At 42.3% G+C, this 27,199-nt stretch overlaps 1 protein-coding gene across 2 annotated transcripts in view; it reads left to right on the top strand.

Moving 5' to 3' along the window:
- Positions 1 to 27,199, top strand: part of cux2b (cut-like homeobox 2b) — a 125,769-nt gene that overhangs the window by 38,081 nt on the left and 60,489 nt on the right. For both annotated transcript variants that reach the window (XM_044112775.1, XM_044112776.1), the window contains exons 2-3: positions 21,688 to 21,798; positions 24,549 to 24,596. In XM_044112775.1, coding sequence (XP_043968710.1) covers positions 21,688 to 21,798; positions 24,549 to 24,596 — 159 coding nt within the window. The remainder of the gene's footprint in view (positions 1 to 21,687; positions 21,799 to 24,548; positions 24,597 to 27,199) is intronic.

The following is a 27,199-nucleotide window of genomic DNA, read 5'->3' as shown; positions in this document are numbered from 1 at the left end:
TGGCAGCTTTGTCAAAGGACATAACTCTTCAGTACGCCTCATCATTGCAGACTGCTTGGTGGAACATTCATAAAAACCGATGAAAGACCTTAGGTAAAGTCTGGTTTAGAAGAAGGACCTCTCAGTGTTTCCTGTCCTCCAGGCTGAAGTGTTTGTCTGAGTGGCTCAGGCATTATCCAGGGTGACCCAAGTGGGCCGCTCTGCCTGGGAGAAACACTCTGGCAGTCTTGCCTCTGCAGGATGATTGTGTACGAGGAGAAACCACCTGGCCAAAACCTGTTTGTCTTCATGTGAGAACGTACGTAGCTTTGTGTTCCCAGAGTCCTCGCTCTGAATTGCCATTCAGTCTGATTCACTTCTCGTCCTCCCGGCCTCCTGGAGAGGGCCTGAAGAGCCCAGATACCAGTGGGTGACGCAACTCAGCCCACTTTAGCCTTTTTTACAGTGTTGTATGCAGACACAGAGCAGCCTGCTGGCACCCCTGGTAAAGGTGTGCAAAAGATTTTAAAATATAAAGTCATGTTGTATTGCAGTGGCATTATTTGACATTGACCTTTCATTCAATGACATTTATTCAGCTGGGAAAAAATATCCACTTAAGAAACGTGCATATAATGCAGTGCAGCACTTATTCTCCTGTAACATTCCTTATGTAAAAACAAGGGATGCATGATATATCATCACATAGACCTGCACAGAGTCTTATGTTTGCAAGTCTGTTTGTGCAGGGGGTTGTCATCTCAAAATGATGCAGCCATCCTTCTGACTCTTTCACATTATGACAGGAACAGGCCCACACCATCACTGATCCTCCACCATACATAACAGTGGCTGTGAGGGTCTCCTGCAACGCTTGTAGGAAAAACTTGATCTTTAAGAAACTCATCTTTATGATTGAATGTTTGGGGAGTTTTTTAGGCCTTGTTAACAACTTAACCAATCACCAGCCTAACTACTTGTTAGCATGTAGATATAGCCTAACGGTTGCTATGGAGACATGATGCCCCTGAAGGTACCTCTCTTCAGAGGCTCAGATGTTCAGATATACAGCAGTAGATTTTTTTTTTTGGGAGTACCAACATTTTGGAAAATGGTGAGTAGGAAGCTAAGGCATGTTCGATGACGTGCTAAAATCACAGCACCACCTTGTGGCCTGGTGTGACGATTACCGCTGACTCTTGGTGTCTTGGCAGTGCGGTCTAAATGTGGTTTTCCCCAATCAACATTCGAAAATACCAGCAGTTTCCAGGCAGTGATGCTGTGTCAGCATAGAAACCAAGTATTTCTTAATTTCAATTTCTTCTTTAACAGACATACCAGGGGCCTCAACACATTTGTCCACATCTACATGTACCTTTGAAATCCAACCACTTTAGTTCTGCGTTAGAAGAAAAAATAACACCCCTTGAATCAAGTGGGACTCCTGTTGTTTTCCCTGTTTTCATCTCCTATTATAAGCGGTGTGGGTAAAGGGGGGCAGTGTGGGCTTTATGGGGAGGAATTGGTATGTTAAATGAGCTATGGGAGGTCTGCTTTTTTTTTTTTTTTTTCAGAGGTGGGGGGGGAGTTCAGTCAGACGAGAATTGCTGCGTTGGGTGTTTGAGGCAGCTGTGTGAAGTCATTTTCCGGGAGTGCAAGCGGGAGAGAGGTGCGGATTAGGCAGCGCCTCTGAGCCGGAACAAGTCTGTCTGGGAAGGGATGAAGGGCTACAAACCATAGATCTAATTCCTGCTCACACTGCTCGACAGCAGCAGACAATCGCACATAGCCGGTGTGAATTAGGCCCATTTGCTCCCCTCAGTCTGAAGCGAGCGAAAACAGGAGCCGACAAGGAGAAGTTGACAGACTTCCTCTCATCCTGCCCTCTTTCCCGGCTCCCCTGTGAGATTTCCAGCCCACCTCTAAAAAGCTGTCTTCAGCTATAGCACGTTTTTTTTTTGTTTTTTTATCATATTGTTTCTTCTGCTGCAAGTCTTCATTATTGCTGACATTAACATGAAAACACAGAGAAACAAGTCCGTTGGTACTCCTGCGAGAACGGGGCATTCATTCCATTGGAAGTGCGTAAAAACATTTGCACCTGTGGCCCCATTGATTGGACTTGAAGCTCCGATGCGCAAAGGTTCATGTCTTTTTAATGTGTATAATGCGTTGCCGCGGGTCATAGGATTGCCTTGAGGTTAAGGAAGGTTCATGAGGCTGAGTACGGTGGGGGGATTAGCCGACTCGCCGGTCTCCTCTTTCTTTAAATGCCAGTTTCCGTTGGCTGCCTCAAACAGTACCCAACCGTTCATCAGCACACACAACCTGATCCAAGAACCACGCTTATGTACAATTACACAGCCAATTCAACCCCTTGAAGCTATAGTATGTAACTGTTACAAAAATATGTAATTTTTTTTACCATGTTGATAGAGTTTGGTATGATACATATAATCTGTGAAAAGATTGAGCTGCTTTTGCTGTCTGTAGAAATACAACCAATCAGCATTGGGTGTTTGAGGAAGGTGTTGGCGCTGTCAATTAACCTTGGGTATACGATGCTAAATGTGTTAATGGCAGATAGACAACTTATGGTTCCAAGAAAACTGTTTATGCCGTCATCATTAACCATGCTAACCAGCCTTAGCAGTCATGGCAGACTGCTGACAGGGATAAGCTGTAGCATAGCAGAGGGCATGAGAGGCAACCTGAGCGGCGGGTACACGAGGGTGATTGACGTCGCTAAAACACGCCTTTTGGTTACTTACTGGTTGTTTCTGACTGGTATATTTCTGTAGGTGACAGCAGGAGTACAGGAGGTTGAGGAGCTTGATTTTTAATTTTTTTTTATTTTAAATTCATTTTCATGGTAAGCGTTCATAATAAGCATCCACATTTTGATACATTACAAAGAAACATAAAGGAAAAGCACATTCACATAGAAGAAGAAACGATAAGAACAAAACTCAATCAAAGCTAACTAAAGCAAAACACCAAAAAACACAGAAAAGAAATCAACAGTCATATAACTGGAAAAGTCAAGAACTTTTTCCATCCCACCCTTCTTCCCCATTTGTCTCTTACTTATTGTGCTTTTATATTCCACATATTTCTTGCCTTAGCTGTCATGACACAGGCGTCCTCATGAACCCGTTGACTTGCATATGAGTGTTTTTAGGGTGACAGTTAAAAGTCGGTGCTATTAGGAGACAAAGGATGGTCAGTTGCAAGCTAAGAGTCAAACTAAGCTCTGAGTTCTGGTCATCACGCTGAACATGTTCAAGTTTTTGTTGCCTCTGGAGTAGTTTTACTCAAACAGCACTGTTTTTTTTTTTTTTGCTTTTCCTCTCTTTTCCTCCACCATTATAAGCTTTACTTTTCACAACCTGCAAAAAAAAAAAAAAAAATCAATAGGGTTGCTTTAGTTATTGAAGTTGGTTTTAGAGCACAGTTACTTGTGAAAAAAGATGGAGACGTTGGTGTAAGGGGTCTCCCCCTCGTTCTCTCGCCGTTGTACTTGTCTCTTCCCCATCGCAGCCCTTTACACCCTGTGTGCCCAGTAATGAGCTGTATTACATGCTCTGTGGTGGGCATGTCTTGCGTTAGAGGGGCTGCATTCAATCTTTGTACAGTGAGTGCAGGGGAAGGCTCTTTGTGTTTCTTTTAGATGCACTCGGTTGAAACGGTGTGCAGCGAGTGAAGCTGATGAGGAGAGAGCGAGTCCTGAGAGGAACATGTGGATGCCTGGCAGGCAGTGAAACACTCTCCTATGCTTGTGTGCACTTATACACAGACTACGTCTAACCGTGCAGTATGAAAAGGAATTTTGAGGGTATTATTTATTAGCTATTAAACTTATTTTTAGCGCTTTAGTTTGCAATAGGCATAGACCAGTTGGATCAAAGTATAACAATAGTTTAAATAGTTGCAATTTCAAAACATCTAAAATCTTCAGTGTTATTTCCTTTCTTAATGAAAAGCCAAAAGGAGACCCCATTACTCTGAAAATATCCTAAAACAGCAGCAAACAGGAAGGCCCACTTCAGCTTCTTTCAATCATTTCAATCAGACGGTTGGGATTTCTGCACCCTTATGTCAAAATCTCCTTGCTACTGATTACTGAACCCTAAGTTGATTTATAATAATGTGAATATGTGTGTGAATGGATGACTTTAGGTTTTTATCTAGGTTTAGCTAGTTTAGCAACAGCCCCAAATACTAATGTCAAACTTGCTAACAAGCTGAGTTTCTTAAACCCTGAAGCAGGATTTACCAACGAACAGCACATGTTAACTGTGACTGACTGAATAGTTCACATTCAATCAATCAGACAATCTTTATTTATAGCACTTTTCAGCAACAAGGCCATTCAAAGTGCTGAACTGAACATTATTCATTATTCAAGTATTCTAACCTATTCCAACCTTGTTATGTGCTGTGCAGTTAAAGGCAAAACTACAACATAAAATACTACGCAGCTATCAAAACAGCATCGTCCTGTCCAAAGAAATGTGCACGTTAATGGGATAATTTTCAAAAATTGTTCAAAATGTTCATTGTGCATTATAAAACAGACTATTTCCAATATATGAACAGTAAAACTGCAAACAGATGTGCAAATTAATTAATTATTTCATGTATAATTTATTTATTATTATTATTTTTTTAGAATTTAGTAAAATTACCTTAAAGCAAAGACAAACTGTATTTTTTATTCTCTCTTTAGCATCCTACATTGGAAATGAATGCGATACCTTGCTAGCTAGCTAGCTAGCATTGCTAGTATTGCTAGCATTGATTGCAGTCTCTTTTTGCATCCTATAAAGAATGTAACTTCTTACCTTCACCCTGAGATACACGTATATTGCCAAGATTTCTAAAACCAGCATGTTTTACGTCAGACAGAGGTTAGATGCTGAAAACGATAAAATAAAGCAACTTTTATGAAATGTGATAATCAGCCTTCCTGTTATCTCCTAGAAGTCTTGCTGTCTCTCTCTTTCAGTCTGTCACATTGCATCTCTGCTCTTCTTCTCATACAGGCTTTTAGTAACTTTGTTTGTTCTTCACTTACTAACTTCATGACTCTGCAGTAAGTGAATCAGACCTGACATGCAGGTCAAGAATCAGGAACAGTCCAGATAAGAACCGGATGATGTCTTGTTGCAAGTCTGCATCTAATAATTAGTTTAATAAGGGCATGTGTATTTGAGGAATCTGAGCTAGTGGAGAGTTGTTTTAGGTATTTGGCTGGCTCATGGCACATGTTTCAAACATCATTCCAACCCTGGCTCACATTATCCAACAGGAGTCCTACTCTACTGGGCTCATTCATCACTTGATCCTCTCTCATTGTGACCTGTTCTTAGGACAGCGGAAGGCCCTAGCTTTGGGCTAAGTGATTTTTATGAAGCAGCATCATGTTTGCCCAGGTCCTATTCCTTTTTCGTGGGAATGCATTTTCTACTTAGGTGGCAACAAACTGCATTTGCACTTAAAACATATTCTGTAATTTTCTGTTATTTTACATACAAATTGCATCCTGGGCGACGCATTCATCATTGCTCATATCCAGCCCACTCTTAAATGAAAAATGTATCCGAGATGAATAATGGATCCCTCTGTAGTATAATTTTGTGTTTCTTGAATATAGTCGAGAGTTCCCCCTCCACTATATGCTCTAATATTTTTTCCTTGCCTGGATGAGGTTTTGGAAATGAAGAAAAATTACTTATTTACTCCACTTATTGTATACCTGAGAGCTTCCACAATACAAGCCACTTCAGTGCCAATGATGTGAGGAAAATGGTAAAGATCACAGTGTCATTTTGGATGTTGGTGCAGCAACTCGCTCGTTCACGTGATATCCCAGCCCCACTAAACACACTGTGGCTTGTAGTGTGTTTAGTTTGTGATTGACCAGTTGGCGTGGAGATGAGCGGTTTGGAGCCGGCAACAGGTGTTGGTGCAGTGGTTGTGTCTCGGGGTTTCCTCTGGGGTCTATGGGTGGCAGCCTTGTGTGAAACAGGGGGAATTGAGGTTGAGCAGCTAAGCCCTCTGTCTTTATCTCTAATTACATGGTGAGGCTTGGGGAGATTGGGCAGAACTGTAAGTCCCCTCCCACACACATAGCTCTGAGCCCCCCCGGCTTCAACCCAGCGGGTTCTGAGCGTGTGAGGCAGAACCGGGTCTGCTGGGGCCTCTAATCCCAGCACAGATTCCCTCCCTGGGGAGCCCCCTGTGTTGTTTCCTCTTCACGTCAGTTTTCCCAACTCCGCCGCCATGGGAGAAGCGCACCGAGCCGCCGAGCAGCCCACTCTGTCGTGCTTCACTTGCTCCTGTCGCTTCCCGTTGTCCCCAAAGTTTTCCGGGCCGTCCTGGGAGACGTCCTGACACAGAGTTGCAGATGGGAGGCACTGGACCGGACCGGCTGGTGTCACAGCGTGGATTGGAATTCACTGCTGGGATAAAATATGAAACAAATATGTCATTACACATATGTTTTTTTTCTCTACAGTTTGTTCACCCAGCTGTTTCCTCCTTTCTTTCTGCACCACGTAAACCTCGCTAGGGTACCTAGTAATAATCCATAATACGTCCCGTTGTGCTCCATTTTTCTTTGAGTGGGTGTTGCAGCTCATAAGCATTACCTTTGCTGGGTTTTGCTTCGGGATTGCAGTGTTTATGCTTTGTTGTTTTTGATGGAATGAGGCAACACCATCATAAGACGGCCAAGGCGATACTCCCCTACAAATGAAAGCTGAAATTCTCCCCAGTCAGATAACTGTCCTTTGATTCTTTTGCAAGTTTAATCTGCAGAAATCAATAGAGGGATGCACGTTGGGCTTGGGGAGTCAACAGGAGCTGGGTTTGATGGGTAAATGGACAGGCAAATGGATGATGTGGGGGAGCATTCATCTTTCTTTAGGCAAATTGGGTTGCTAGGCCCCGGCTAATTGATTGATTATGCGACTTGCTGATACAATCAAAGCCTGGCCTGATTTATGGCGATAAATCGATTGATTAATAAGGTTTTGGGTGATGGGGTTGATCCGTAGCGGCCGTGTGGAGTGTGTGTGTGAGGGATGGGGGGGTAGAGGGTGAGACACCTCCAAATCGCACATCTGTCTAGGTGCAGCCAGCCTTGTTGGTTTAGTGCTGTAATAAGCGAGGCCTTGATCTCCCAGCTGACATTTACAAAGAGCCGACGGGCTCCGACCTGCTTCCCAGATTAACCTCCGCTTGTTCTCATAAGCACCTCCAATATTAAAGAAAAAAACAAAACAAAAAAACCTTGAAGTGGCATCAGAGAAGACTATGTCTAAAGACCGACTTCTGTCACTTCGCCTTTTTGCATTTGGAGAAACTACGGAAATCAATTAGGGATTGATAATGCCAGGGTCTTTGGATTATGTTTGGCCAAATATTGAAATTCTGATTTCCATCAAGATGGAGTCCGTTCCCTGCACTCGCCCGCCTGCATCGCCTGTCTGCCTGCCTGTTCGGAATATGAAATGGAAGTTAAACAGTGTGAATCTCCAGCGTGGGGAGGAGGGCTCAGGACGTGTGGGCAGTGTAGCATCAAATAGATTGTGTTTCCTCCCGTGTAAACGCCTAATGTGTGCCGAGCGCTCTGACACAGATGAATGTAAGGAATTTGCTGTAAGGACTTTACGGCCCTTTTGAGAGACATGGCTGGTAACTGGTAGTGTGGAACACGCTCCACGCCCCCGACCGTACCTCCCACCCCCAACCCTCCTCGCCTCCCCTTCTCTTGCCCCTCGATCCCACGTCTGCACACATGCACGTACACATTGGCTGTCACAAATGCTTACACATGCACACATGTCAGGGAACACGGCCCCCTGAGGAGAGCGACTGCATCAAGCTGGCGAGGCTTGTGCAGACATCAGGGAAACTTTTTATTTGCTTTGGGTCAGAAGTGGGGGCCCTGATGATGTGATGAGAATCATCTCACAGACCTACTCAGAAACATGAGCTCTTTTACGCCAAGAAATAATCCTGGGGATCCTCTTGACCAGACCCGTCATTAAATCTTGGGGAGGCAGCTGCCGTCTGTTGCACAACAGGGCAGACCGTAATGAGATTCGGGTATAAACTGATCGTTCAAGTTCCTGCTTTGGTTCTCTGGCAGTGAACGTCTTCCAGATCGTCGAGGGTTTCTATTGCCGCTTAAAACTCTTACTTACTTAATAACACTGCCCAAGTATCGTTATGGATAATTCAGCTTTTTTGAGTTTTACATCATGTTTTAATGTTATTCCCTCATCAAAAAACAGTCCTGGAGTGTTACCTTGCTTCTTTCATGAACATTAGAAAAAAAATACCTTAATCTCCATGGCAACCACCCAGCTGTGCAAAACACCTGGGCAGACCTAGGCCCGCCTTCGAGGATGAAGCTCCTCCTTGTTGAGCAGTCTACAAGCTTCAGAGTTTCTGTCTCACAGAGCAGCCCTTCCTCATCACTCCCCCACTCGGCTCCTTCAGACTAGCTAGAAGCAATTAGCAAACACCTGGTGGAACTCAGCTACTGCTCAGTGCAACGCTGGTAAAAACGTTAAAGGGTTAATAGAGGAGCCATGTTGTGATCACTTCCTAAAGTTGTAGTTTCAGAAAGAGCTGGAGTTTTTACAGAGAGAGGCCCCATTTCAAAGTGTAAAATTATGAAGTCAAATTTCGTCTAAGCCATATTTGATATATACAGCATTTAACTTGATTGTTCTATGAAATGACATTATGCAGCTAAAGAACACATAAAACATATCCTTTAAAGAAATAACAATTGCATTGAGACACTGACTGTGCAGAAATCTCTTCCTCAACAAGGATGTAGCAACAGCACACAGTCGAATGCATCAAAACATTAATCCCTCACTCTGAGCATTCAGGTGGTAACAGTGGAAATGAGAACTTCATTAACATTAACAGGTGTGATCAGCTATCTACCAAAACCGACTGACTATGACAAAGAAAAAGTAGAGGGTTAATGGCATTAGTGGCTCCTTTAGCACCTTCATCCTAAGGAGAGAAACACATCTAAACATGTAAGAACTGAGTCGGTAGTAAAATCAATGGGATGAAAAACACGTTGCATAAAACTAAGTTGCAGCAATGGCTTCTTCAGTTGCTTTATCCAAGACAAACATTGTATAATCTATACAGAGAGAACATGAAGCCATTGGCAGCAATGCCAGGAAGGTGTCAGGGCTAAACAGAAATGCCCATTTAATGTCTATGGAGTGATAAAACAGAACATAAAACGAATGGCTCTCACAGACAGTGGCATAAATATTCAACTATGTTTCAAATGAGAACATATCTCGCAATCTCTTATCTCATTTCAGCACAACACTCACAGGTTTCTGTATGAATAAAAAACTCAAACTGTTTGAGATTTGAGGCTTTACGGGTTCTTCTGTTGTAGTTTTTTTTTTAGGGACTATTGGTCTTAATTTGATAGATTAGGAGACAGGAAGGAAATGAAGGGCTGTTTCTCTCTACATGTTTCTCTCTGCTCTACCCATTGTACTCAGGAGGTATAGCCAGCTAAGTAAAACAACCTTTGACATCATATTCAAGGGTGTTGCAGAAAAATGAGTCCATTTATTTTTACATACAGCTGCAGTATGTAACTTGTATGCTTTTACATTTTTGTTCAAACTGTCCCTATCCTGTGACAGTATAGCATCAGAAAAAATGAGCTCTTCTGCCTCCTCCCAGTGCTAACTAATAAATACACAGCTCTGTCAAACAAAGAGTCTTAGCGCTGTCAATCAGGCTGGTGCTCATGCTCACACCCCGGCCTCTCGTTCTCTGCTATGCTACAGCGTCGTCCTGATAGCAGAGACTGCTAAAGTTAGTTAGCATGGCCACCAGTGCGCATGAACAGTTATACTGTAATGGTAAGTTGTGGAAACTTCACCCTGGAACTCAAACAACCTTCCCTACACAGCTTGGAAAACATTTTAACACGCTTTCTTCATTCACGTGACTTTTTGTTAACATGCATGTATAAAGCGCCCTACTTCAGCAGAGACCTTTGACCTTTGTTAGAGGGTCTTTATGACTCGCAGCTGTCAAATCGGCAGTCTTCCTGACGAGTGTTTAGGTCATAAAATGACCATAAGCAAACAAATCAATCTGATGATATTCTAATTCACTGAGCAGCACTGCTGTATCAAAAGAGATTTTGTGTACTGCAGGTGAGAAATGAACTTTTACCAGAACCTCACTTCAGAAATTCTGAACTATCCCTTTTAATATAGGCAGCAGTTTTATTCCCACTCTCCTCGCTCTATTTAGATTCATTTATTTTTGGTTCAAATGCAGTAAAACGAGAGTGCGCCGCGGAGAGAGGGAGGATAGAGCACCACTCCCAACTCTCTCTCTCTCTCTCTCTCTCAGACAGGTGGCCCTGGTTTATGTCACCGGGGGCCCCCAGGGGGGGCCCAGCAAAGTGAGTCGGAGCAAGAGGAGGGACCAGTTTGTGCGCGCCACGCAGGTGGTGTGAAATGCAAGTCCTCTCTCTGCACCTGAAATATTCAGATTCTTCCGGCAGCGTCGCTTTGATCTCGCTGCAATCGACAGGGGAAATCCGGGTGCGGGGGGGGGGGGGGGAGAAAACAACAAAAACAAGAAGGAAGAGCAGCACACCTGAGAGCGAACAGATTGACATTTCTTAAGAGAGAATAAACAATCGCAGGTTAGCTGCGTCGTCGTCGCTGTTCCAGGTGAAAGTGGGCCAGCGTGGCGACGGCGGCGCCTTCCGAGCCGCTCTGTCCTCCCATCAGCTGACCTCGATGGTGGAGCTTCAGAGGAATACGTCCCCTGCAGGGCACTACTCCCATTTTATTTCCCCACACTGAAAGCTATACAAAACAGGAAAACAAACCCTGTCCCCAATTTGTTATTTGTTCATCTCGACAGTGTCACCGCTGTTTAAATTTTTAATGCGTCCCTTTGTAAAAAGAGAAGGAAAAAAAACCCCGCCTCACTTTGGAGAGTTGAACGTCTATCACCTTCCCCTCATTTGGCCGACTGAAGTTATCGTATCTTCGCCCAGGTTCTAACCCACCAGCCCGCTAATGAATCATAGGACTGTGTAATTAGTCACCCTGCATGTACCACACAGTGACAATAGACACCCTGATTGTAACCACAGTTTGAAAGCAGCAGAACAATAGTGGGACTTAATGATGATATAAGGTGCTGTAATTGGGCTTCGTTTGGAGCATTCAGTCATAGATTGTAATTTGAAGTTTCTAATAGGGGGGACATTTAAAGTTATTCATGGGATCCGGTGCAGATACAGGATTGTTTGAAAGTGCGGTAATAAGATGCTTTCCTGAGATCTCCTGATGCTGTAAAAAAAAAAAAAGAAAAAAACTCGAGAATAAATGAAATTAAGAGCCTCCCCGATCATACGGAGATGCGCTACCGTTACATTAGCAAGAAGTGAAAAAAGAAAAATGAATTTAAAAAAAGCGTCTGCGAGTTGAAGTGCTCATGTTAGAATTAAAGAGGGAGAAGTGTTGACAAGTAGGCTGTGCTCCGGCGCATCAGGCGCCAAAAACTCTCTGAATGAAGCAGGGTATGACGAATAATGGCTGACAACACCAGTCACACCTTTCGCTGATGATTTTAACGCTCACACGCTTCTCCATCCTTTTGTAAGATTTAGCATGCTGTTTGAAGACAGCCTGACTGACTGGGGATTAATTATTTTTGGGTGATTTTTCTTTTATTTAATTTTTTCTTTTTTTTTTTCTTGCAGACTTTCCAGTCCAGAGTTGAGAGCTGTGTCAGAGTGAAATGTGATTTATTTCTTTTCGGCTTTGTAGGTAATTCCTGACAGCCTACATGGTGCCTACATGTTTCAGCACAGCGCAGACAGCGGTAATTGTTGCAGAGTGGACAGATGCAGACTCTATAATAGCCTAACATGTGGGAAAACAAACATTTGTGTCACAGCGTAGAAGTAAATGTGAGCCTTCTCTTTTTAGAATCTGCTTGGTTTTTTTACTTCTTTTTTTCTGTTTGTTTTAGTCTTAGTTTTGTTCTTGTTTTTTCTGCGTGGGGGTGGTGGGTTAATGATTTGGGCTTGCTTTACAGCCAAAATACATTTTCACCCTGAAGACCTGCTTTGACAGTGATTTCACATTTTTAAACTGCCTTTATGATCTAGCAAAGAAAAGAAAGACAAAAAATAAATCAGCAGTTTTGGGTGCGTTTATTCTAGGGGATGTAGATCTTCACAGCAGTCTCACAGATCTGAGATTTCTAACATGTCTATTGATATTCTAAAGAATACATAAAAAAAAAAATTCAGCAAGGAAACTTTCTCTGATCAGTCATCGTATCTGTTTTAAGTCTTGCTCTCTCTCGCTCTCTTTTGCTGGACGACAGAGGCAGTTCCTACTGTTCCCTTTGGAATAGCTTCGTAAATATCTGTGCTTCTTCTGATGTTATGGGTGAGACACATATTACTAAAAAAACAACAACTTGGGGCCTGCTGTGGTGGCGTAGGGGATAGCATCACCAACATTTGGAGGCCTTGAGTCCTCGACGCGGCCGTCACGGGTTCGATTCCTGGACCCGGCGACATTTGCTGCATGTCTTCCCCCCCTCTGTCTCTCCTTTTCCTATCAGCCTACTGTCATATAAGGGACACTAGAGCCCACTAAAAGACCCCCTGGTAGGAAAAAAAAACAAAAAACGTTGAGTTTTCCTCATTCAGTAACAACATCCACCCCGAAGAGTGTTGTTTCAATTACACTCTTGAAACAATACCATATATTTTTGAATACAGGTATAAGGAAGGTATAAAAATGAACTGAATTGTAATTTAAAAAAAGCCATCCATGTGACCTTTGACTTAATCTGCAGTATCTTCATAACTGAAAGAATCTGCAAAGATTAACAGCTTGTAGTTGAATATGTAGTACAGAGCAAATGTGCATCTATCAGCATTATTGACAAGATCATAATGAATACATTTATTTTCTCTGTTACGGCAATTTTTCCCTTCTGACAATCTTAAGGACAACCCAGTTGTCCAAATGGCTCCCAAGATAATCTTAAGAGATATTCCTGCTGGGTGCGATTTTATTTTACTGAGATTTTAGGATGGAATATGGAAATAAATATTGGTTGTCATTATCGGCCCGGTTTTATTCATCTAACCGATACCGATATGTTAAAACGACTAATGTCGGACAATATCGATGTTAGTGCCGATATATTGTGCTTCCATAGTTTATAATTAACTCATTGAACTGCGAGCGGGTCCACACCAATTGTGCTTCACCTATAAATTTTTGCAAGTTAAAGTTTTTTGATACAAAAACCAGGTGAACGGCCTTAGAAATCAGTTTGGCGTGTTGCTCCACACCGCAACCAAACCTTATACTTTACATTTTTTTTGGCGTGTGTGTGGCCTCTCAATGGCATTAGCTAGTTAGCATTAGCAGAGCAGTACGTAGCACCTCAGTGGTTGCTTTACTGTTGAGATATTTCTATCATTTCTGCTCAGTGATTCTGTGGCTCCATGGTACTTTTAAGTTGAGTGTCATCCTTTTGAAACTTGCGGCTGTTTGAGGCAAAATCTGGGGATGAAATGCACTAAGGATTTGTCCAGCGTGTGTGTGGTCTGACAGTACTCAGATGCTGCTGTGAGTTAAAACAGCTTTCTCTGTTCTGATGGAGAGTAGATCTGTTGCACTTTGAAATAAATAATAAAAAAAAACGGATGGAGAGAGATGCCAGGTGACTGCAGACCTCCCAAATGTTGTGCCTGTCAAAAGCCACTCACTCCGATTGTGTCCGCAGTGCCGGGTCACAGAGGTCAGAGGCTTCTCCCGCCCTTTTCTCTCAGAACGGTCCAGAGAGCGCACGCGCACACACTAGCATGCATAGAAATAGTCTATTTGTTGTGCCTTCCACTGCTGCTCGTCGAAAGAGGCCAGATAAGAATCCATTTTGGATCTTTACTATGGACAGACGCCAATATACGCCTTTCCCCCTCTCCCCTCTCCAAACTCCTGCCTCCTCTCCTCTGCGACAGGGGCGGGGGGCTGCCAATAATAATGTTGAGTTCAGACTAGACTGCAGTGATTGGGACTATTGATTGCGGTGATTTGATTTATTGATCAGCGCACCCTCTCGAATGTGGCGTCTGCAATGTGGGGCTAATCTGAGGCAGTCTTGTGCCTCACAGAGAACGGGAGGCGATGAAAGGAAACTACACCTATCTTAATCACAGAGCGACCCCTTCACTGCCTCGCTGCAGACCCCCAGAGTACAGATGTCAGAGCACATGTGTACCAAAGAGCTCTTTTGTTGCGAGACCTTGCGTGCAAGAGTGTGCGCCGTTGCATGGGTGTGTGCACGAGTGGGGGAAGGGGGTGCTTGGGGGGTTGCGAGGCAGTTCAGTCACCAGGCAGAACAGAGTGGATCTATAAATTGATGGAATTCAAAGCCTCCAGCATCGATTACCATTATAACAAACAGCAGCACACAGAATGTCTGATTATTTTTAGACAAAGATTTTTGTGCTCTCAGCAGCAATTCTGCTGATGCTGTCACACTTTCAGACATCTGCCTATGATTGCAATTAAATGGGATGCAAAAAGAAAAATAATACCCCATCTGCATTTTCCCCTCTCTCCTCCTCGTTCCTGTTTCTTTCCTCCTTCTCTTTTAATTTGTGCTGTCCATGCCTATTCTACACAAAAGAGACTCAGTCTACCTCCTTTTTGCAGTACCTGGAAAGTTTACTGTCTCTAGTTGTCAACATTTTCCTCTATGGTTTGTCTTTGAGAAAGGCCAGAAAATAGCTTACGAGTACAGATGTAATCAAGATGCACTAGGTTTAATGAATCAATGTCAAATCTGTTCCGCCGCTACACAAGTGAGCGCTGCAATTTAGCAAAAACAAAACTCCTCTTTGGCACCGATTGTCACGTCTTTTTCTGCTGGGTTTTGTTAAGTCCAGCATTTCTACTAAGATTAAGATACTTAAGATACTGGCTCATGTCGTGTTAGTTGGTGTTAAATTCCTCCATTTTTTTTCTACATATGTTGGCATCTAAGTATATAATTATGCACTGAGCACAGAAGATAAAAGGATACATGATACTGGGTTCACACAAGGAGATTTCAGCAGTATTTTGGGGAATATATGAGCTTTAGAGCTTGTCAAACCAAAATCAATTGTAATATTATCCAGTTCAGGTTTGATCAAAGTGTTTCAGAGTTTGAGCTGAAGATGACTGAGTTCAGTCCAGACATATTAAAAGTTAGCTTTTAGGTTTAGCACTAGCTTCATCGTTGTCGATGGCTAACAGGTAGTCGGTATTCTTGCAGACCTTACAATATGTTCTACGGAGTACCACAGATTCTTCAAAAGAAACTCTGTAAACATCTGTATATAACCCATTTATTATTTAGAAATATGAGATAAAACATAAACTCTGGATCTCAAGGCTAAAGCTCCCTTCCCAGGCCCATACTAACTTAAACTATAGAAGACCACTAATCTCTGGCTGCTTTTCTTTTAACCAAGCCAAATGACTCTCTGAGTCACAGCATATTTTATCCTGACCTGTCATTCAGTTGCAGATCCACTTAGACTGTTGCTCTATCCGTTGAAAACCCAATAATCTTCTTGTTTTCTTGGTCTTTGTTTTCAGAGTCAGGAGTCTCTAAAATTACTTTCCCCTGGCATATTGACTCAAACGCAACAGGACTGGTTCCCTGCTCGTAATCTTTCGTCCCTGCCCCTCCGGTCCCTATGACAGCTCCACCCTCCCCAGAGGAAACTCATCAATTATGGCTGGATGTTTGACTGGCAGAGGCTTAATGACAGGGGCTCTGTATTGACCAGACTGCCACACACTTAAAATTTGCTCCCAGTTGTCCTTCTTAAAACCTGTCAAACGATTTCTGAGAACCCCGGCTCCCAGCAACTCACCTCGATTTGGAGTTGAGGAAGGCATCTGGACGTTAATGTTAAAACATTATTATTATTTTTATTTTTTTAAAAAAGGAAGTTCTCCATAGTGAAGGCAAATAAGTGAGTCTCATCAGAGTTCTACTTCTTGTTGTGGATTGAAATATAAGGTATCTGATTATAGAAAAGAGGAAAAAATCTTAGTACTTTCGCCTCCTGAGACGGCATTACTATTTCAGCAGCACTATATTGCAGAGTTCCTCCCATCATCAGCCGTAGCAAGACAACCAAAGTAGCAAACAGCCTGTTCTGCCTCACTTCTTTCCAGAAGGACAGGCAGGAGGTTTCATTTGATGGGCTGTTGCCCAGGCTCCCCTCCCTCATAATGGTCTAGAAACTGTGGGGATGCTATCAGAATAACCATGCTACAATGATTGCACTGTTTGGCTTGCATACTGCATGAGCATCCAGCATCCTTATCATCCGAGCTGAAACCAGCTCCTCACAGAGGCCACAGAAGCACCGGCAGACTTAGAATCACCATACTGTTATATCTTAAGCAGTTCAAGAAGAAAGAAAACAAAAAAAGAGCCACTCAATGTCATTTCTTGAGGAATTTTTCTCTTGGTGAGATTAGCTGGTCCGGGGCCATTTGAATCTTGCAGAGGTTGCCCACTGCTTAGAAAGCCCTCTCTAATCTCCAGCTAGGCTCATCCCAGATGGACTGTGAAAGGGCTAACAGGAATTTATAAAGTCCCGTCGCCTTATCCCATGCGGTAAAATCCGTTTTCGGTGACGGTGCTATTCAAGGGAATGCCATGCTAGCCAAGTATTTGGATACTTTATTAGGAGTTCAATTGAGAAGTAGGGTGATGGTGACCAGTCATTTTAAAACTGTTTTCACTTCTAAATTGGGAGAGATCCACAGTTTTTTGCTAACTTGATTTATTTGGGGGGGAGAGAAGTAGTAAAATACTAACATTGAGTTCAGCTTGGGAGTTTGTTTTCAATCCCAGTCTGAGAGTATATCAACATTTGATCGCCGTTTTACAGGAGTACAAATGTGAAGAGATGAAGTGCATTTTGTGGAACTAAGTGCTGTCACATTTATCTGTTATGAGTGTCACTTTTGATGCTTTGCCATTTTGTATAGTAACTGTGAATTGGGTGGAAGGAGTAGGATATTTTTTTTTACTAATTTAAATAATGAAGTTAATGCACAGTTTGTTTAGTAGGATCAATTGGAATAGATGTATGATTGAACAGAAACGACGTGCCTTGACAGGACGTGTGTTGTGAATTGGCGCTATACAAATAAATTGAATTGAATTGTAATTCTTGTCTTGTGATGACCTTAGAATTTTGTTGTAATTTTTTTATGGTGATCTGGAGATGGACATTCAACGCCTTACACACAGTCAAATTTTAAAGCCATTTTTATCTGCTTTAATCAGACTATAGGCCAGGCTGCCGTCAGTTGGAGCTACTCAGAGAATTCGTCATTCCTCTGCTCAAAAAGAGGGCGTGTTTAGCTGATGTTATTATTGCATATTGCTCCGTCGTATGTATCCTACATCTGGAAACTCAGAGTACCACAGAACTTTTCCACCTTGCCAAAAAAAAAACATGACAGCTTGGCTTATCAAAGGATAAAACTGTGTATGCAGCCTGTCCGAACAGTTTCTACATTTAAGCTTTACAGTTCTGAGTATTATGATTTCATTTACACGTTTTTAGTTTTATAGCCAAGAAGCCTATTGCAACACATTGATCCAATCTGCTTATGTTTGAACGAATTAGTTCAGTTACAGGATAAATCAGGTAATCGGGTATTCTCAATTTTTCCCTGTCAGTAAAAGTCACTGAAAGACCAAAGCTGACTGATCCTGCAACTACCTACTTTGTGTGTCTCACTGTTTTATATCCTAATATCCCTTCAAGAGCAGTAAAAACACTCCTAGCACACAGGTGAATTTTTCATTTCAGTTCTAGCACGCAACTTGTTAGAATATTTTGAGGGATACTTTGTGGAAATGTATCAAAATACTCTAGTCCCTACATTTTGTTTTGCTGCCTTGAATACCACTTTTCTTTGTAGAGCTAGGCGAGGAACCATCTTTATGTCATCTCAGCTCAGGTTGTGCGTGTTTTTTCCTCTTGTGTGCAGTACAGAAAAGGTGAGAACACAGGGAAAGAAGTGGAAAGGTGAAGAGCCAGTGGATTCTCTTACTGAATGCTAATCCCCCATCTCATAGTTGAAGAACTGAGAGATGAGCCCAACCTATTTTCACAAATGCAACCAAAGCAGCAAATGAAGTACAAAGCGACCAATCCAAAGATGTACTGCAAAGCAGGATTAATGGCTAATCTGGATAGATGAGATGTTGGAGTTTTAGTGTCACGTGTGGCTGGGATAAGTCAGGAAACTTCCAGGGTCTGTTTTTTAACCTGACTGGTACCTGCCACCATGGTATGAGTCCGTCATGCAATACCTAGTTTTTCCCTTGTTGAAATTACATGCAGCACAAAATGGGTGTATTGACTCTCCAAAATCCTGTTTAAAGAAGTGTTGCACTTTAAAGTTAAAGAAACAAACAACTGAAATTGTAGTTCATTCCAGATGTTACATATATTCATATACATTTGGTCGAGTTCACGTCATCAGACGATGGGAGCCGATGAACGGATTTCAAGTTTCAAGAAAAGTTTATTTTTATTCGTAAGTGCAGCAAGTGTTTTAGTAAATTGTACTTACAGGAGATCTATCTTTAGATAACCTGAAGAGACTATGACTGTGTGTTTGTGTGGAAAAATCTTTTTCCTGATACCAATCCCAGGTATTTTAGATTTTGCACTCACCAGGTTTGAAGTTTATGAAACCAATCCCATGTAACGGCTGAATATGCTCCTCACCGGATTTCTCTCATTAGATCTTAAAATGTGTAGCTGGGCTGACATGTGGGTAGGTTATAGTGGGCTAGAGCTGAAAAACAGAACACAAAATGTCTGAATTGAGGCAAGCTGACTCAAGGTTTCCATGTGCCATTGTGCACACGATACGTGTTGAAACAAACGTGTGACTGTGAATCAACTGTTAGCAGGAGCTGATAGGTACTTTTCCTTGAACCTAAATAAAAGAACCACAGACAACGTATATATGAATTTTATGACAAAGATTTTGCAAAAGGAGAAGTCTCCGAAGCAGCTTCTCCAAGCTGTTTTCAGAGAGTTCTGATCTCCTTCCACGCAAGCTCCTGTTTTATTGTCAAAGAAAAACAGCCAAGGGGCAGTTAGAAAAAACAACAGAGGTCGTAAAACATGTAACCTAAACAACCAGTAACCCATTTCCAGGTGTGATAACTAATCTACGATCTGAGCCTGGTTCAAATTTCGGTCAAGCTGTTAACTGCTCAACTGCTCACATGAAGATAAACAGACAATCCTGACCTCCAGGTCAGAAGAGAAACAGAACACTTTAAACAGACTGAATTTGAACTAAAACTAAAGTAATAACAAAATGATAATACCGAAAATTCTCTAACAGGAGCTAACTGGAAAACAAAACAAACTGGAAGATGATGAATGGATGTTAAAAGTGACAGTGGAGCTTCTTTAAGTCTTTGCACAGCGTCCAAATATATTTGAGAACATTTTTGGGATACCAATGCCAACCCTAAACTGTTTGTTTGAGTTGCTAACTGGAGCTTTTCCAAGCAGCAAACACCAGCATTTTCTCTCCTCTTTCTCCATTTGGTCATCCTCATCTTCGTTTCCTTGTCATCTCTGCATTGCCTGCTATTTTAGTGCGCTGTGATTCACATTTAGGGGGAAGAACGCTACTTGTTTGTGCTGGATGGAGCTAGCGCTGTGGGACCTAGCATTTGTCGATTTTTTTTCTTAAATTTTTATGGCGGTTGGCAAACAACTTAAGGTGCATTACCGCCACCTTTTACATTGACCAGACGTTATAGTACTACAATATTCTTTCCAAAGTACCAGTTTTTTTTTAGAGAAACTAAAGATGCTGGAAAAAACAGCAACCTAGGATTCATCATCTACCCAGAATGCATCGTAAACAATATGGCAACGTCCGTGTGACGTTTTATTTAAGTGTATAAAAACTAAGCAGCTTACAATATTGTTACTGTATTTTCATTTATTATTTTTACATATAAGATCAATGTTATTTAAATTAACTCTGTTGTTGCAAAGGGCCCATAAATTTCTACCACTGACAACAAAAAAAGCTTGCAGAGTTTTTTTTCAAACAGTGAAGAATAGTTTTTCCGCACGTCTTACTTTTTGCTACCGCACTCATCTTCACTTGAGCCGTCGTCTGCTCTGCCTGTCCAGGGACTTGAACCGGCAGCCCTTCAATTAGCGGCTGCTTCTCTGACCGGCAGGCTTTCGCCATCCCACGAGGCGCTCCCCCCTCCCGCACCGCCCCGCCGTTAAAAGTTTCATCCTTCCATTTCCTTCTCTTATTTTGCTTTGCGAGATGATTTATTAAACCGCCTTTAACTAAGACTGCAGATTAATTAAAACACAGTCAATTTAATTTCCCAGCGTCATATATGAATTTGCAGTGGTAATTGAATCCCCTACCCTACTTTCTTCTATTTTAGCCAAGCAGTTACAAAAGAGGCTCCTCATCAATTACTGATAATCGCAGTCGGAACGAAGCCGGGGTCCGATATCCAGTTGTCTATGCTATTCCTGCTTTCAGCACAGAAAAGCAGAGTTGGAATCTGTTTTCCTTTTTTTTTTTTTTTGTCTGTTTGCTGAAAGGGCCAGGAATTGGACGACCGATCAATAATATCGGATTTGCGGACAGCATGCCGAGCAGCTGAGTCTGGCATGAATGCGAGGTTCTGATGAAGGCACAGCCACGCAGGCGGCTTTGAATGGCGGATCAGACGCGTTGCCGGGGTGGAGCTCCGATTTGCCATAACACAGAGATGTAAACAAGCAATGTGCCGGAGCATTAATGGAATAGCAATCAGGACTGCTGCTGCTGCTGCTGCAGCTGCTGCTGCTGCTGCGGCAGAAGGGTCATTTGGTTAAATCCATGGAGGCTCCTGTCATGTATTGGTAATCAATTCAGGATCAATATAAGGATCGGTGCAGGTTGGACGGAGAGGGGGGATGGGAAAGAGACTGGAAATAGACTCAAAAGCCGTGGTAATTACAGCAGAAACCCAACCCAGTGCCTTCCACAGTCTGGTCTTGGCTGATTTTATAAAACAATGTTTTATTTCAGGAGGAAGCTGTGTGTTGGTAAGAGTGTTTGTCAGGTTATTGGGTCTCTACACGTGACTCGTCCTCCTGCTCCCTCCCTCTCTCTCTCTCTCTGTGTGTGTCTCTGGCCCCCTCCCTCTCGTCCCACTTGCTCACTGGCGCTCTATAGCCGTTGCAAGTGTATTGATTATTTCAAATACTGATTATCTAAAAGGCCTTCTGCTACTGTAGGCATTGGATTTATTTTGGCTTAATTATTTATGGGCCAGGGCTAGCTGTAAGTATTACTGCTGTGAGATCATGAAGGATTACATTGTTAATATTCAGCGGTGTATATTTTTATTTATGTACACTCTCTAAGCTGTGTGCCGGATGAGCTTCGGCAGGCCACGTAAAATGGAAAGAGAGAGAAAAAAAGTGTGGCGCCTCTTCACTCTTCTTCTTCTTCTTCTTCTCCCCCCTCAACGTTTCTCTCTTCTGTTTTCGTGTTCTTGCAGAGGGAGCTGAACTCTGTTGCGTCTGAGCTGGCCAGTCGGCAGGAGGAGAGCGAACATTCCCACAAGCACCTGGTGGAGCTGAGCAGGGAGTTCAAGAGAAATGTCCCTGAGGTGAGTCTAGCACCCTGCCCCCCATTATCTCAGCCAGTATGTGTCATTTTCCTCATCTTCACCTCAGCAGGTACCGGCTGCCTTCTTCAGGTGGTGCAACTGAAGCCCCCGCGTGTGCTTATCAATGAGGAATTATCTCCGGCTTTTGGAAAAATCAGCACTAAAGAGCCGAACGTTCACAAATAGTCACCGGATAACTCCTGACATTAAGATTTGGATGCTGAGGCCTTGCATCAGCCTCCATCTATGACTGACAGATGTGATTTAACTCCAAATCATAACCAGCAGTTAATGAAAAAGTTACCTAGTTTTTTCCCTTTCGAGACCGATATCGAAGTAACGGTAAATACCGATCCAAAACAGAAAAACATTTCTGATTTGACTTAAAATTAGCCTTATTTTAAAAACAGACACAAATGTACTGGATTGCCAATGTATTTGATAACTCTGCACCAGTACAGCACACTTACAGCTTCGCAAGCTTGGTTAAACTTGGATAAACAACTTAAATTTGTCCAGTCAGTGGAATTAGGAGTAGAACAGCCAACGTAAAATAAATAAGATACTGAAACTGACAAAAACAATGAAATCCTTTCTACACCTACCATCACACATATTTCATTAAATTGCATCTCATCGTTCTGCACCTAAACAGTAAAACAAATAGATGCAGCTATCATAAAATGTAGAGTGTTTTCAGACTTTAATGATCAGTTTGAGAGCTCTGGTTAGAACTAGGTAAAACATAGTTTATTATTATATTTTTTTATAAATATAAGAATAATATTTGGTAGAAAAATACTTATTTTTTCTACCAACACAAGAGGATTTGAATTTGACTACACTCTCAATTAAATCACAACATTTATTTTTATCTTTTAGAAGATAGAATAAGCAGACTTTTACAGTAAATATTGACCTCACTGGTTATGTACTAAAGAGCTATAGGGCCACTGATTAAAAAAAAATTTAAAAAACAATTCTGACTTTTGTTTTTAGATTTCAGACTTTAATCTAGTAGATTAAAAGTCAGAATTCTGTAAGCCGTGTAAATCAATCCACGTCTGTCTGGTCCATATATCAGGATTTCAAAAATATACTGTGGAGGTTTCTGGTACTGGTTTGTTCAGTTTAAGTTTGTAGGCATTGAAGTACCTGTTAAGTCCAGACTTATTAAAATAATGAAATAACCCTTTAGTTCAGCACCAAATTGGAGCTCCTAGGACATGCTCATTGTTTGCCGCTAACGGTTAATTGTTAGCGGCTAATACAGTCATTCGCTTTTATTTTTGCAGTTCTTTTATGTTACTGTTACTCTTTCTCAATTACCTCGTTCTGGTGAGTGGCAAAAATGCTGTGTCACAAACATGTTAAATATGGCGGAAGCTTCTTCGAAGTACTTTAAGACCTAGCATGCCCAGTTAGCAGGCTCTTTTAGCTTGCTGTGTCTCAAACATAGATAAAGCAGGACATCAAGACTAAAGAACTCACCTTTTTACCCAGGGATAATGTTAGCTTAGCTTAGTACAGGAACAACAATGTCAGATGCTAACAGCAACTGAGTTCTGAAACTGAAAGTTTGTTGCATTTATTGGCATCTTGTAGTAAAACTGAAGATGCCAAATACTTTTCACTCCTGTATCACATCAAATTGCTTCTAACCTAGTAGTCAAGACAACCTGTCGAGAATAATGCAATCATCAGAAATAAATATTAGCATAACTCGTTTACTTCACGCATCCCATACTGACCTTATTTGGGTTTTTGCTGCTTTTCAGCCCCATGTTTTCCTTTGGGCACCAAACCTACATCTAAATGCTTTGTTTGAAAGTAGATAAAAAAGAAAACACATTTTGGCAAACAGATCAGATGCTGAACTGAGCTGTTACTACGCAGGTGTACTGGAAGCAAGAGGTTCTGTTACAAGCAAAATAACAACGTGTCAGCTAGTTTTGTCAGTTGTCAGATCAGAAGCTGGTAACCCAGCTGACTGTAATGTCAGTTTGCATTAGGCAAACTAAAATGTCATTATTGTTCCGACTACAGTGTTCACACCTGCTGAGACGCCATCTGTGCATCAACTTTTTGTTTTCTCTGCCTTCCAGTAAGACTTGTCACTTTTGTTCCATCTTACTTTTTAAGGAAAAAAAAAAAATCTAATAAACCGACTTGCCTAAACTAAGCAAGATTTACCATGCATATGCTAAATCTATGCGTGGTACAGATATGATTTTGTCCTTTTTCATCATAATTTTCTTTGAAATAATCATGTATTGACATTTGGCTGAAGTCAAAGGGAATATTTTTATGTTTTATAAATGAACCCTGAGGCTATTTGCCGCACTGCCTGCCTATCTCGGCGCGGAGCCGGAATCTTGTCGGTATAATGCAGGCGTTTAAGACGGGATCAGGCTGTCACCGCTGGCAGCACAATCCCCTTACCTGCAGCTGCGAGAGCTTGCACGAGTCAGGATTTCTGAGCTCTAAATCAAGCTATTGGAAAGCCCCACTTTTCCAACATGCCCACCCAAACCCTTTTCAGTTTCACCAGTAATATCCTCCGCCTAACGAAACTACAGACATCGCTGGGACCTTAGAGGTGTTTTAGACTTTCTTAGCAAGCTGTTTGTGCCTCCCAGGGGCCAGTCTGATTCCTGAACAGGTGGAGCATCTGCACCGTAAAATCTGCTGAGACAGAGTTTCCTTTTTTTGTGTTGTGTGTGTCTGTGTGTGTGTGTGTGTGTGCATAGGAGGTCCGGGAGATGGTGGCACCTGTTCTCAAGAGTTTCCAGGCGCAGGTGAGTCGCATGTCTCTGCTTAGATTACACACACTGCAGAGTCGAGAGACCACTAAGTAGTAGTTATTGACGACTTCCAACGTTTCCGTCCCACAAATATCAGTCGAAGGAGACTCTCCTGTTGGACGCCGTGCGAACATTGACCAGAAACAGACCGCGGCGCTCCTTCAGCGAGTGATTTGATAGATAGAGGGAGAAATCCATGGCGTACTTTGCGTGTTGCTGCTCATCTAGTGCGTATTGACTGATGCCTTTTCTGTCAAAGTGAAGTAGCATCTATCTGCCATTAGATGATCAGATATCTGGCTTCTCATATTTTCTTGGCTGAGACAAGCCCTCATTTCCTGTTGAGATGGTGCATTCGCCGTGCCCCCCCTCTGACGTCGCCATATTGAAAAAGTCATCTGATACCTACGAAGACTGTGCTCCAGCCATTAAACCAAGGTCATAAATCACATTTGCGAGCCGCGTTATGGTCCGCAAAGCAGAGGCTTATGGAAATGATACCGCAAATATGTTTCCAGTCTCGTTTCCTACCCCCTCCTCCTCCTGCCCCCCGCCCAACCACCACCTCCAAACTCCCGCTCAGTGCCAACCTGAAAGCCCTATCATCTGTAAACATGAGAACACTCAGCATGGATTGTTCAGATCTCTTGGAAGTGATTATTGGCAGCTCCTTTTTAATGCTTTCTAATTGACTGAGCCTGAGCAGCCGCGTTCCTGGGCGCCGGCCGTCGCGGTCCACGCCACGCTCTCCAGCCACGGCTCTGTGGCTGATTTCTGTGCTAATTCAATCACTCCCGACTGTAAAGTTTCAGAAATATGTGAATCAAGCCGTCCGTGTCTTAATTGCACAAATGGGAACCCAAAGGATTAATTTGAACACCACTGATGTCTGACAACTGGGATTTGAGAGATGCCTTATAGTAGATAAAATAGATGGCTGATAATGAGTGATGATTTTTATTTATCTTCTGTTTTGCTGCAGGCCTCTCTGGATACCTCTTGGTCTCTCTTGTGTAACTTGATAAGTGCAGGCGCAGGCTGAGGAAGCACACTCATGTAGTAGACTGAGAAGTTCCTGTTCAATTATCATTGGGACCAATCAGTCATTTTGGGTTTTTTCTTTACAAGCTTGAATTTTTCTATGCAGACTGGTAATAAAGCAAACCTCACCAGTTCCTAAAACTAGGAAAAGATTGCACAAGTTTGAACTGTAAACTATATATATGCTACCACTGACATTTGGTTGAGGCATTCAAACCACACACTTTGTGTCGTCAAATTGTAGCATCTTTTTGGTAGATTCGGTGGTTTCCTGGCTTATGTCCCTCTTTTAAGCGTATTCCATAGATTTTGGGTCAGAACCAAACAAGCTACATGATATAAGACAATTATATCAATGAAAATCTATTTGGATGTTATTATTATGATTATTATTATTCCATATTGTGTCCAAGTTCCAACTAACTTGTTGTCGATTTGAGTTGAAGCTAATCCTCCGTCTGGATTATTTCACCTGCATCAACAACCCTGGCAGTGAAACAGAACCACCACCATGCTTCAAATATAGATTTTTCTTTCCTAATATTATTCTGATAATTATTCGATTAATCGGCTAAAAGATGTAGATAAGCAAACAGTTCAATTTCATTTTAAAACAAACATTTCATTGCATAAAATGCAAAAGCACATCGTTCTTTTAGTTTATGCTGTAGGATGCATCTGCAGCTAAAATATACTTCTAACATCAACATGTTAGAAGTATATTTTGGCCTAGTTATTGCTCTGAGTGTGTTTCAGCAAATGCCCCTTTTTTTCAGTCGGTATACTCTGGATAATAAATACTAAATTAGAAGACGATTATTTTAATAATCGATTCATCGTGATGAATTGTTTCAGCCCTAGTAGATTATAGAAAACGCACGCTAAATTCAAAGTTCTGCATCTAATGTCACTTCATGAAAGCCATATTTGGTTGTGTATATTTATTATTCCAAGACAGAGAAGGAGCCGTTTAACATTCACGTCTTACGAGTCGTGCGGTTTTTGGTTGGGGCGGTGACGCCTGCCGCACGGCGCACCACAACGCTGTAATCCTCTGGTGTTTTCTGATACACTTTGACCTTATTGGTAATGTCAAACAGCTTGCAGAGGCTTGTGAACTTTACCCAGCAGTAGTCTGCACGACCTCAGCGTGAGCGCTGGGACCTCGACCTGCCGCCGCCGAGGGGGGCGAGTGTGAAGAGGAGGCTGGAGTTGGACAGGTTGCGTGGTTGGGAGTAGGCTAACGCTCCCCTGCAGCTGCGCCGTGCAGGTGTGTGTCTGCATGTGTGTGTGTGTGGATACATATGTGTGAGAACAAACTGGGTCCTCGTTTCTCCGTCTACCCCTCCTCCTCAGCCTGGGTTCGGAGGCCCAGAGGAGCGCCTCGTGGTATTTGGACCCTCATCATGCCACTTCTAAAGGAGAAGCCGGCTGCTTTGAAGTGTTCGCAACATGACAGGTTCCCTTTCTTTCTTTCCTTTTTTTTTTATTTCAGCGTTCCCCACCCACTTTTTCTCTCTTCTCCCGTTCAATCTTGCCTTCTAATTATCACTAAC

This window comes from Gambusia affinis, linkage group LG03 (assembly GCF_019740435.1).
Source record: "Gambusia affinis linkage group LG03, SWU_Gaff_1.0, whole genome shotgun sequence".
NCBI classification, from domain to species: domain Eukaryota; kingdom Metazoa; phylum Chordata; class Actinopteri; order Cyprinodontiformes; family Poeciliidae; genus Gambusia; species Gambusia affinis.
Note: the sequence above shows the minus strand (reverse complement) of the source record. Positions and strands in the feature narration are given on the sequence as shown.